Raw genomic sequence first — 13,049 nt, 5'->3', positions numbered from 1 at the left:
CACATTAAAGGGAATAATTTCGGTGCAGATGTTTGACCTAGCAGTTAAGGTGTCATGTAGGGGAGCCGGTGCTGTGGCATAGTGGATAAAACTGCCGCCTGTGACACTGGCATGCTATATGGGTGCTAGTTCCAGTCCCAGCTGCTCTACTTCCTATCCAACTTCCTGCTAATGTGCCTAGGAAACCAGCGAAGGATGGCCCAAGTGCTTGGGCCCCTGCACCCATGTGGGAGACTCAGAAGAAGCTCCTGACTTAGGTCTGGCCCAGTGTGGTTGTTGAGGCCATTTGGGAAGTGAACCAGTGGATGGAAGATCTCTCTGTCTGTCCCTCTCTCTGTAACTCAATCTTTCAAATAAATAAATAAGTCTTAAATAAAGAAGTCATTTGGGGTACCTGAATTCCATATTGGAATACCTGGGTTTAAGCCCTGGCTTCACTCGCAATTCCAGTTCCCTGCTAATACATACCTTGGAAGGCAACAGGTATTAACTCAACTTGTTTGGTCCCTGCCACTTGTTTGGGGGACTCAGATTGAATTCATAGCTCTCAGTTTAGGTCTGTAATGGGCATTTGGGAAGTGAACCACTGAATGGGCATTCTCTTTTGTGTGAAATTAAAAAATAGTTTATTTTAGAATTATATTAGTTTTAGTAAATAAAGGAGTTAGTATAGTATATTTTAGGTTTGGTGAATTCATAATATAAAGTTAGAATCATAATATTTTAAAGTGGAAAGTTATTTTTGCTATGTGTACTAGCTATTACGGAGAAAATGAGATAACTTTTGTGAGAATGTATAGAATCATTTCCAAACATTTTATGCCCCTGTCTTGGTATTTGAAGGATAGTAATGGAAACTTGGAATTAGCAGTGGCTTTCCTTACTTCGAAGAATGCCAAGACCCCTCAGCAGGAGGAGACTACTTACTATCAAACAGCACTGCCTGGCAATGACAGATACATCAGTGTGGGAAGCCAAGCAGATACAAGTAAGTTTTCTTTTCTGTCTCAGTATTTTAGTAGAAAGGAACTGAAAAATTTTCCTTTGTAATATATTAATTTTGCTTAACAGAAGTGACGAACAAAAAAAAATAGCTGCTTTAACCTTGGTTCCTTTTAGTGTAGTTAGAAAGAGCATATATTTTTACCTGTTCCATGATAGTTTTTTTCCCAGATTAGATGTAAAAGATTTTATTTAAGTTACATATTCTTTCAAAGAGCATTTCAGATAGTATTCATTGCTTTGAAATTTGGAACAGGTACATGTGTCATAAAATGAAAACTATCTAGTATTTTAAATGGATTCAGTCATTTGTTTTGTGGGTTTTAAGTGTTAGTAGATGCCTAAGTATTACTTTTGAACGTAAAATATTGTTTCTATTTACTCATAATTTTAGCATGAGCAACCAAATTTTTTTTTCTCTTTCTATATAAAGATTTCGAGGAAAAGGTATATTACCATGTAACAAAATCCTCTTGGAAACAGTATTTTGGAGATAAATGGAAGAGTTTACTCAGGACTCTATATTTTGTTTATAATAAGAATGTTTTATGTTTATTAGCACTCAGCTTTTTCAAAATATTTAAATTATCTTTATGTAATATTATGGTTTAATTTTTCTATATAAAGTTTAGATATTTTTATGCATACATTTGAGAAATTTGATTACTAGCATGTATTTCCCCAGAAAATTTCTGGTTTTGTTTGTGGCCCCTTCAAAAGTTAGGAAACGATCAGAAAGAGCTCATTCACTTAAATATTTATAGATATTCATTGGTTTTCATTATAGTTTGTTTAACTATAAAATAGTTTCACTTCCAACTTTCAGGGTAATCTTAATATTTTTGTTTCACAAATGATGTTATGTCAGCCAAAGGTGGATTATTCCTACCTCATGCAGTTAAGAAGATGCAAGAAGTTTTGCATATGTAGAATAAGTCTGTTTGCTTTTGGTGTCCAAAGGTCTTGACTGCATCTGTATTTCTAGTTTAATTTCCCACTGTTTTACTCATATAATTTTACACTGTGAAAATGCCTAATGGCATGAAGTCTGCTAGACCTAGTTCTGTTTAATTTTTCCTTGTTTCACTTACTCTTCTATCTGTAATCTTCTCTGACCTTTCCCTCCCTCACCTAATTTATTCTAGTTTTAAAGATTTGGCTCAGGAACTGATTAGTGGAGGATGTTTTCTGTAGTCTCTGAAATAAGTATTTCTGCAGCATTCAGGCACATGTGTGTTTTAATTAGTACTGTGTTGCTTTGATTTGCTTGAATATAATTTGTGTTCAGAACTGTTTTGTGAATTACTTTTGATAATATGTATGTCAAGAAAAGCATTTTGAAAACCTTGAAGGGGAATGAGGTTGAGAATCTTTCAAGAAGTTGGAAAAAAAGGGAAATGGTATAAATGCAGGAACAGCTAGTGCTGGGAGCAACATCCCTTGTCTTCCCTTGGTTCCTTTAGGATATAATCTAGATAGGTAATAAAAGACAAAAAGAAAAGGCTGATTTTGATTGAAGGAAACTGGTTAAAGTAAAGCAAGCAGGAAATTTACTAATTTGAGTGTTGTAGTTGAAAGGATAAAAGGATTTTAAAAAGTTCTGAACTCTAGTACTTGTTCAGGTAGTACACTTTGTGACATGAGATAATTTTCTGTTTGTATGAAGGGGAAAGTTAGGATTCTAAGACTGTCGTGAACAAAATTAGATTTATCATTTGCTTTGTTAGAGTAAAAAAAATTGCTTAAGCTAAATATTAACATCTGTTGAAGACTTTTGATTAGCATGGTGCAAATGTTGTGGAGAACAAAAAGAGGAATTTGAATAGACTGCTTGAAGGAACAGGCAAACTAATTCAGAAGACCTGTGTTTCATTTGCAGATAATAATTAAAAAAAAGTGTTTTGTGTATGTCTTTTGCATAGTATCCCTAATTTTATTTTCACTTTGAAATCAAAGATAGAGAAATGGATTATCTGATTTCACCTCAACTGATTTATTATCATTGAGTAATTGCTTGCTGTTGTGGTTTTTTATTTATGAAGTATACTGTTCATTCAGTTTGATTCTCAATGGGGTAGTGTGTCCGTAAGTTGGTTTTAGATTATGGAGAAGCAAGCTGTTGTAGAAATTTACTGTGCTTGTATGGTGATTGTGCTAGTAGCAGATTGGGGAAAATATAGCTAAAAGGATAACAGTAGTTTTCCATTTAACATATTTGTACTTACCGTATTTTATGAAGTGCTAAGAAGTATATAGTTGCCTACAGGCAACAGTCATGATTAATAATTAAATCTACTAGTTTCCTATTGTAGTGTTACATGGTTTAAGACTGGGTATTAGCAGAGGTCATTCATTTAGCAGATATTTAAAACAATGCTCTTTAAATTACTTTGCAACTATTAGTGGGAATAAATGAAGTCTTGTGTATTTTTAGTTCTTGGAAGGAGTGTTTAAAACCCACATGTGAGAAGGAAACAGAAAATAATTACCAGTGAAGATATTTTCAAATGCAGGCCTCTAAAAATTGAAGGATAGTAGTATGGAATGTTTGGAGAATGGCATTACTAAAGGGGTTGTTCTAGATGTAAATATTCCTTTTGAGTATTTTCTCAAATAGTTGACTGTAGTCTGACTTTCTGGCAAATTTGGCAGGGTTTTACTCTCAGTCTGTTTTTTCCCCTTTGTTTTCTTTTTTTAAGTACAAAGTTTCTTACAACCAGGATCAGCATTAAAAAAGGTCATGCTAAGTTGAAATGTGTCATCTGTTGGTTGCAGGCTGACAAAACATCTGGATTTTGAAATAAACATCTCTAATAATAAATATCTTTCCTTATTGATATAAGCTGGAATATAACTGCTTAGAGTTGTCTCCATTTGAAGAAAACACAATTCATTTTTTTTTTCTGTGACAAGAAAAAAAAATTTTTTTCAAGATTTATTTATTTATTTGAGAGGCAGAGTCACAGAAGCAGAGATATCTTCCATCCCTTGGTTCATTCCTCAAATGGCCGTAAAGACCAGAGCTGGGCAAATCTGAAGCCAGGGACCAGAAGCTGCTTCTGGGTCTTGCATGTGGGCCCCTGCCCACGTACTCGAGCCATCTTCTGCTGCCCTAGCAGGCACATTAGCAGGAAGCCAGATGGGAAGTGGAGCAACCAGGACTGGAACTGGCACCTACATGGGGTGCTGGTGCCACAGGTTATTGGTTTACCTGCTATGCCACAGTGCTGGCCCCTAGTTTTTAAGTTAGTATCTTCTAGAAGTCATGTAGCGAAATTTTCATTTATGTATACCCTTATATATTAGAAGCCAGAGTAAATTATGTCACTTGACTGGAAGGACAATTATGCTTATGAACCTTTATTTAATAATGAAGATGTATTATTGTTACTAGTAAGACAATCATTATAACTTTATTGCATGTTTCACTTTTTAGAGAAAAGGGAACCATCTAAAGGAAAGTGTGTATGCTACATAATAATTTAAAAATAGTGTATCTGCTCTGTTTATATTACTTGGTAAAAGTCCATATTGTCAGTTAATATTCTATTGAATTCCTGGGAAAGGTCCAAATCATTTGTAGTATAGTTAGCAAAAATCTAGACAACTTTTTTTATTACTTAGGTCTGTTGAGATCGGCTACTATAGATTTTCAATGGGTGCCTCCTACCTTCAGTTAGAAATAAAATTGTGTTAAAGTTTTGCAATCAAAAACATGAATGAAATAGGACAGAATTCAACATGCTGCATATAATAAATGTACTTAATAGAGGAGAAATTCTGCAAAGTTTTTGGGTCATGGTAACCTCTGTCATGATGTGACAATGCAAGGCTTTGCCCCGTTTGAAATCTTATAGTAGTATTCTTTATCTTATGATCATTAAATTCTTTTGAACTTTTTTAAAACAGGAAAAAAACAGTATATGCACACCAGAACAAGAGGCACTACAATTGAGCAATCAAAATTTGGATCAAAGGATAAGAGGGATTTAGGTAGGTAATTTTACAGAAAGTAGTAGCATGTAATAAGTTAAGTTTTAGAGAAATTGGTGTAACACATTGGAATGAGTGTTCAATGGGTAGGCCATTCAAAAATTTATAATCTGAGTCCTCCCTACCTCCAAACAAACCATGTTGAAATGTTTGGAAAGATTGCATAGAAAGTGAGAAAATTCTTGATATTCTATCCTAGAATTTTAATTATAGTTCTATTCATTGTCCAGACTAATAGTGATTTAAAGTACAAATGATAAATAGATTCAGTTCTATTCTGATCCCCTCAGCGATTAAAACACTTAGGTTAGCTAAGTGTTTTCTTTTTCATTTTTTGAAGTTCTATTTATTTGAAAGGTATAGTTACAAAGAGAGACAGAGGCAGACAGAGATCTTCCATCTGCTAGTTTACTCTCAAAATGCCTGCAACAACCAGGGCTGGGCCAGGCCAAAGCCAGGGGCCAAGAACTCTCTGAATCTCCTACAGGAGTGTCAAGAATCCAGATACTTGGCCTTTATCTAATGCCTCCCAGGCACATTAGCAGGAAGCTGGATAGGAAACAAGGAAGCTGAGACTCCAACTGGCACTCTGATGGGCCCTAAGTAGGGGCCTAACCCACTGCACCACACCACCACCCTACCCTCCCAGCTAAGGGTTTCATTAATTGAACACTGAACTTTCACCATTCCCCAAGTTTCTTAGACAAGTAACTTCATAAACAAGTTACTTCAGATAAGGAAAAAAATGCAATGGAAATTAAATCTTCTTTTTTAGAAACTTCTAATGCTTAAAACTGTTTTGATGATTCATCAGAATCAAGGTTAAGTCTAAAAATGTGTTGCTACATTTCTTATTGATTAGATGCAGTTAGGTGCTTAAAATGGATTATGAACATTCTGGTAGATATTACCTATAGAATGACTTGTGCAACTTAATTTTCTTTAGTTTTAGGATAGAGTGGTGGCCAAGGACATTTGCTAGGAATGGAACCCATATGTTCTGATGTGTGACTCAAGCATCCAGGTGTTGGTTGTCGTAACTGCCAGCCTATTTGTTAAGTATTTTTTTTAAAAAAAGTTTTTATAGTATTTTCATTTAATTGCAAGAGGGAGAGAGATAAGACAGATTGATTGATGAATCCATCTTCCATTGTTTGGTTCACTTCCCAAATGCCTGCAACAGCCAGGGCTGGGCCAGTCCAAGAACCTGGATCCAGTCCAAGAACCTGGATCTCAGTCTGGGTGGTAGAGGCCCAAACATCTGAACCATCATCTGCTGCCTCCCTGGGTGCATTGCAGGAAGAAGCTGGATGAGAAGTGGAACAGCTGGAACTCAAAGCAGCACTCTTAATACAGGATGAGAGCATCCAGAATGCTAGCTTAACTCACTGCACCACACTGCCAGCCCCTTAAGTATTCTTTTAATATGACATCTTTTTATTTATTTATTTATTTATTTATTTATTTATTTTTGACAGGCAGAGTGGACAGTGAGAGAGAGACAGAGAGAAAGGTCTTCCTTTTGCCGTTGGTTCACCCTCCAATGGCCGCCGCGGTAGCGCGGTGTTCCGATGGCAGGAGCCAGGTGCTTCTCCTGGTCTCCCATGGGGTGCAGAGCCCAAGCACTTGGGCCATCCTCCACTGCACTCCCTGGCCACAGCAGAGAGCTGGCCTGGAAGAGGGGCAACCGGGACAGGATCGGTGCCCCGACCGGGACTAGAACCCGGTGTGCCGGCGCCGCAAGGCGGAGGATTAGCCTGTTGAGCCACGGCGCCGGCCTTAATATGACATCTTATTATGCAATTTATACTTTCAGTTACTAAAGAAAAGTTTGGTTGGATTGTGTACAGTGCCCCTGAGAAGAAGATTCACTCATTTTTACTTCTGTTCCATAGTCTAGGTATTACCCTCTATTTGTTAAACAAACGTTTACTAATTGCCTGATACATATCAGGTGCTTTTGCAGGCCATTAGAAAACATTTGGAGTCTCCGTTTACATAGGGACAGGACAGTGAACGATACGTGGAGCTGGGCAGAGAGAGGAGGTGAGGTTCAGGTTGGGCATAGAATATGTGTGATCAGGCAGTGTCTCTTGTCTGAGGTCACATTTTTACAGATGCCTGAGTGATAAGAGGGGCTGAGCCTTACTGTGATGTGAGTAGGTTTGTGTTCTGAGATTAATACTGAGGATGCAACCAGGTTGAAGTTGAGTGAGTGAGGATAGCAGTGGCAATACCCTTCTTTCTGATCTTTGAACATCCCATGTTCATTTTTGTCCTTTCTCTCTTAAGGGTGTCCCCAACTTGCTAGTGGCCTGAGTGTTACCATTTTTTAAAATACATCCCCTTATCTACCTAAACAACCATTTATTTCAGTTCTAAAAGCCTGTTTGTGTACAGGCTTTCCTTTAGTTGCTCCTGCGTGGTTTTTAGTATTATTGCAATTCTTGTCAGACTCTTGTTCAACACTTCTCTCTCAACTCTACAGTCTTTTTGTCTATGTCACTTCGCTATGTAGAAATTCTTGCTAGTGGTAACAATAATCTTGGCTAATTATTTTTTTAAAGATTTATTTATTTATTTGAAAGAGTTACAGAGAGAAGGAGTGGCAGAGAGAGAGAGAGAGAGAGAGAAAGAGAGAGAGGTCTTCCATCTGCTGATTCACTCCCCAATTGGACACAATGGCCGGAGCTGCACCAGTCTGAAGCCAGGAGCTCTTCCGGGCCTTCCCACATGGATTCAGGGGCCTAAGGATTTTGGCCATCTACCACTACTTTCCCAGGCCATAGCAGGGAGCTGGATTGGAAGTGGAGCAGCTGGGACTCGAACCGGTGTTCATACGGGATTCTGGCACTGCAAGCGGCAGCTTTACCCACTGCGCTACAGCTCCGGCCCCATCTTGACTAATTTAAACAAAAACAAAACTAGTATTTTTTTCTAGGCTTAGCTAGCTTAGTTCTTCAGGGGAAGAACTTCCATTTTTCTTTCTAACGTCAACATCTTTTTGTATTTTGCAATTAAACTAGACTTGTGATCTGACTTAGAAACCTCATGTCATGTAATACAATATTTTTTGGGAAAGTGATTCATGAATTATGAACAAATATATCCATTTGAATTCATGTGCTAATGACTGCATATATTTTGAAGTTATCAGATTAATAGTTGGTATAAATTTTACTCAAGGGATAGTTCCTTGGAAAGTGAAAGATTTGTAACAGTATCATGTTTTCATATATGTATTTCTAACTTTACAGGAAAAATGTTTTAATTTGGACACTATTACTTTTTTGATGTGATTGTTATAAAATGGTATTCTGCTATTATCCAACTAACGCTTCCCTATATGTGCTGTTGAATTCTATATGAACTCACTGATACTAGAGTTTTGCTCTGGCATTTGAATAGAATATTTACAAAGGTTAAATCTTATAATTGGCTTTCAATCTATTAGAACTTGTTTATAGATATACTTATTTTCCATTCCATTGGTGAGCATGTGAGACAATCAGAGGGCTCATTTTCATTGTAAAATTGTTCATTCTTTGTATGCTTCATGGAAATAATTGTTGCTTTAATTTCAGAAAAAGAAGACATCCAAGCACATTAGCTCTATTCAAATAACATTTTACCTCCTTAACATCTGCATTTAAAGGCATATGAATTTCATATGGGTAGATTATAATATTCTCTCAGGATTGCTAGGTTGTTCTAAAAGGTCTTATGGAAAGAATCAGCTTTAAGCAATATTGAGAATATCATGGAAAAGATTATTGTAATTACAAACACTGAATAAATTTTCTCCATTTCTTAAAGGAAAATGTCCCCTCTTTTCAGTTAAGGACTGGTGGTCTCTGATCTCCCAACCTGTCTAGCACTAAAGACTAATGTTACTCCATATCAGGGTTGCAGGCTCAAATTCCCAGTCACATTATAGGTATGGCTAAATACTGAACCCTATTGGAGATGCTGGGAGAGGCCTGGGTAGCTGGAGCCGTTGAATGTGGTCGTTCCAAGCTATAAGCAGCTTTATTTTATACCAGCATAAGGTAAAAGTATTTTTTATGTTTGCAGGTAATATGAGTTTATGTAGCTAAGTGTAAAACATCAGCAAGTCTTTGGAACAGGTGCAAAATGAATAGTGGATGTTCTATCTAAAAGACTGCTATTACTAACACTACACACTGGCTTATCACCATGGTTATTGCCATGTGGGAATTATGTGGCCTGGTCTTCTGATTTTTTTTTTTCCCCAGAGAAGGAAGAAATATCCAATTTTCACATATAATATCTGGATCTTTATCTTTTGCCAATTAATTAAAGCTTCCCAGATCTCATTGTAAAAGCAAAAGAAAATAATCCTCAGTTATGATTCCTTTTATAAGAAGTTTGTATAAGTATGTGGCATAGTTATTCTTGTACTTTTGATCTCAGGATCCCTTTACAGTCATAATAATTGAGGTTACTGAGAACCTCAATGAGTTTTTGTCTTACTATTTAAAAATTTAGTATATTAGAGATTAAAAGTGAGAAAAGCTTTGAATATTAATTCATTTGAAAATATCAATCCATTCAATAAATAAAATATTTTTGTGAAAAATATATTTCTGAAACAGTAATTGAGAAAGATGTTATTTTACATTGTTTTAAATCTCTAATTTCTATCTTAGAAGAGCTAGAGTCCCAGATCTGCTTCCGTTTCCTTTCTGTTGCAATATCATTTGGGTTGAAGTATGTGTAGAAAATGTCTAAATATAGATTTATAAAATGAAAGAGTGATTATAATTAAAGTTATTTATTTGAGAGAGCAAGAGAGAGAGAGAGAATGAACGCCCATCCACTAGTTTACTCTCCACATACCTGGCCATAGCTGGCTTGGAGCTGAAGCCCTAGCTGAGCCATTGACTTAATCCAGAGTTTCTATTCCAAAGCCAAGAACCCAATGACTTCAGCTATCACCTTTGACTCCTGAGGGTCTATGTTAGTATGAAGCTGGAATCAGAAGCTACAGCCAGGTATTGGACACACATACTCTGATGTGGAATGCAAGCATCTGAACTGGTGTATTAGTGGTTAGGCTAAATGCCTGCCCAAGAATGAGTATCCTGACTGACTGGGAAATAATGGGTATGCTTTGTAATACTGTGTTAAATTTGACAGCTGTTAATTTGTTTGAGATTAGTTGCAATGTGAAACTTGAAATCACATCAGTAATTCTTTGGCAATACCAGTGACCTTTTCATACCGTGTTACATTAAAATTCACTGGTCTACCTTAGTATTTGAATACAATTTTAATCCCACATGGTGTTGTGATACTGTGCATTGATTGGTACTTTGGAGAATATTTTCTTCCAAATGTTGGAAGATTGTCTACTATATTCTAAAAAATCAACTCTTAGTATCAATGCTGCTTTTATTAAACAACCTTCAAGGATTGGAAAACTATCAGTCTTACACTAGCAAAAACAAGTTTTTCCAAGTTTTAATTTTGTTTGAAAATTCCATATTATTCATAGTCAACAAAAACTGAAGTGTGAATAATCATATTATGTAATTTGTTGCTTGTTTTTCAAGCCAAAGTAGTGTCCCATAGCCGGAAAAATCAGTTCCAATTACAACTCTAACATTGTAGTAGTTAGTGTTTTTATTAGCAATAGCATATATCAGAGATACAGCAGAAGTCCTTTTCAAAATGGTGTGTGTAATTTTGAATAATACTGTGAATTACTTGTATAACGATGCAGCTGCCTTGATTTGTGTTAAGTTGCAGTGGGTAAAACCACTATTGTTTTGCTGTGTTGGTGCAGATGTGACCAAAATAGAGGGGGCAGAAAACGCCTTAGTAGTATTATATTTTTTTGCTTAAGGCATCCCCTTCCTCAAAAGGCCTTGGGGACCCCAAGCATTTAGTTGATCACACTTAACTGCTAGTGAGGCAGAAAGACCACTGTATTTAAGAGAGATTTTTAATTTGATGTTAGTGTACCATTTTCTATCTTACATGACACTTCATTTCTGAGAACCTGTTATCCTATATGAAATATGTTAACGACCCATCTCGTTTCTTTCTTTTGTGTTGTTTGAACTACAGTTACTAAATTGTGAAAAACTGTTGTATATAAGTTGTTGGCATTTTTATAAGAATTTTTGCTGTAGCTGATTTGGTTAGTCATAAAACAGAAAACACTAGGGATTTTGAAAGAAGTTTAAAAAATCACCCGAAGGATCAGAGGGTGGGATCTCCAGCTCAGCCTTCTGAAATGACTCTCAGGTCACTGCAGGACTGACCAGTCGGGCAGTTACTGCCCCTGCCACAAGCAGTCAGGAAGGCTGCATCTAGGATCCAGAGTTCAAGAACATCCCTCCGAAGTGGCAGCTCGGGGAGTAGGAAGCCAAGATTAGGCAACTGCCAGTGAGCTGTGCCTGGGCACTGGAATGCAGAGTCTAGTTGCCACCTCTGCTCTATCTCTAGAGATCCCTCTAGCTGGAAATTGGATACTGGAATGCTGCTGTGGAACAAGGGACATCTGTTCAGTCATGCTGGAGAAAACGGCCCGAAGCACCAGAATAATCCCTTTGTTTCTGCCTTCCAGATCTCATGTTAGTGCATCCAATTAATGTAACCTCGAGTTTTTTCTGAAGGAACATTTTTTTGTTTTGTTTTGTTTTATAAATCTTTCCAGTGTCTATAGTTGAAGAAGGCACACAGGAGGGTGAGAGAATCGAGAGTCAATTAGCTGAGAGGCTTATTTATAGTATCTGTAAACATCTGTATCTCTGATTTTCAAATTATTTCTTCTCTTTTCCTTATCAGCTTTGCTTATTCAACTTCTGGCCATTTTAATAACCAAAATAGCTCCTACTCTTTTAAAGCTGATAAGTACTCGAATCTAGTACATCTAAATGCTCTAGTACTCGCATCATTTTCGTCAGTGTTTACAAAGCTAAAATGGAAAGATACATTCGGTTTATCCCACTCACCTCTGATCTGAGTACACGTGGGTGGTATAGTCAGACTCACAAAAACTTTGGCTTGCTGGCATATGTATGATGTGCCATTGTTCCAGTGACTTTCTATATAACTTGTTCCACATTTTACTTGAATGACTTTTCTTGAACCTTATTACATTTTTAAAAAAAGATTTATTTATTTATTTGAAAGAGTTAGAGAAGGAGAGGCAGAGAGAGAGGTCTTCCATCCGCTGGTTTACTCCCCAGTTGGCTGCAATGGCCAGAGCTGTGCCAATCTGAAGCTAGTGGCTAGGAGCTTCTTCCTGGTCTCCCACGTGGATGCAGGGGCCCAAGGACTTGGGCCACCCTCCACTGCTTTTCCAGGCCATAGCAGAGAGCTGGATCGGAAGTGGAACAGCTGGGTCTCAAACCGGTGCCCATATGGGATACTGGCACTGCAGGTGGCAGCTTTACCTGCAATGCCACAACGCTGGCCCAAACCTTATTATATTGTCATGAGGTTTTACTATAACAACTTTTGTTGGAAAATAGGCTTTCTATGGTCAACTACTTTTTCTTTCTTTCTTTTTTTTTTTTTTTTTAAAGATTTATTTGTTTACTTGAAAGTCAGAGTTACACTGAGAGAGAAGGAGAGGCAGTGAGAGTGAGACAGATGGAGAGGGAGGGAGGGAGAGGGAGAGGAAGGGAGGGAGGAGGAGCTCTTCCATCTCACTCCCCAGATGGCCGCCATGGCTGGAGCTGTGCTAGTCTGAAACCAGAAGCCAGGATCTTCTTCCAGGTCTCCCACGTGAGTACAGGGGCCCAAGGACTTGGGCCATCTTCTGCTTTCCCAGGCCATAGCAGAGAGCTGGATCTGAAGTGGAGCAGCCGGGACTCAAACCAGCATCCACGTGGGATGCCGGTACTTGCAGGCTGAGGCCTAACCCTCTACGCCACAGCGCTGGCCCCTGTTTTTTCTGATATTTTAAGTATTCCCATAAGCTACTATGTGGAGAAAGAAGTGTGTATAGAAGTAAAAGCAGACTTGAAACCATCAATAAACTTTTTTTTTTCTTCTAAAGTATGACATATTCTAGTATC

The 13,049-nt window shown here is 37.4% G+C and overlaps 1 protein-coding gene across 6 annotated transcripts in view; it reads left to right on the top strand.

The window, feature by feature from the left end:
* Positions 1-13,049, top strand: part of USP25 (ubiquitin specific peptidase 25) — a 163,131-nt gene that overhangs the window by 34,285 nt on the left and 115,797 nt on the right. For 4 of the 6 annotated variants that reach the window (XM_062206623.1, XM_062206608.1, XM_062206628.1 and 1 more), the window contains exons 3-4: positions 844-988; positions 4,912-4,995. In XM_062206623.1, coding sequence (XP_062062607.1) covers positions 844-988; positions 4,912-4,995 — 229 coding nt within the window. The remainder of the gene's footprint in view (positions 1-843; positions 989-4,911; positions 4,996-13,049) is intronic. The other 2 variants (XM_062206615.1, XM_062206632.1) reach the window with 1 other exon arrangement.

Source organism: Lepus europaeus, chromosome 2 (genome assembly GCF_033115175.1).
Source record: "Lepus europaeus isolate LE1 chromosome 2, mLepTim1.pri, whole genome shotgun sequence".
Lineage (NCBI taxonomy): Eukaryota > Metazoa > Chordata > Mammalia > Lagomorpha > Leporidae > Lepus > Lepus europaeus.
The sequence above is the reverse complement of the archived record's forward strand: the minus strand, read 5'-3'. Positions and strand labels throughout refer to the sequence as shown.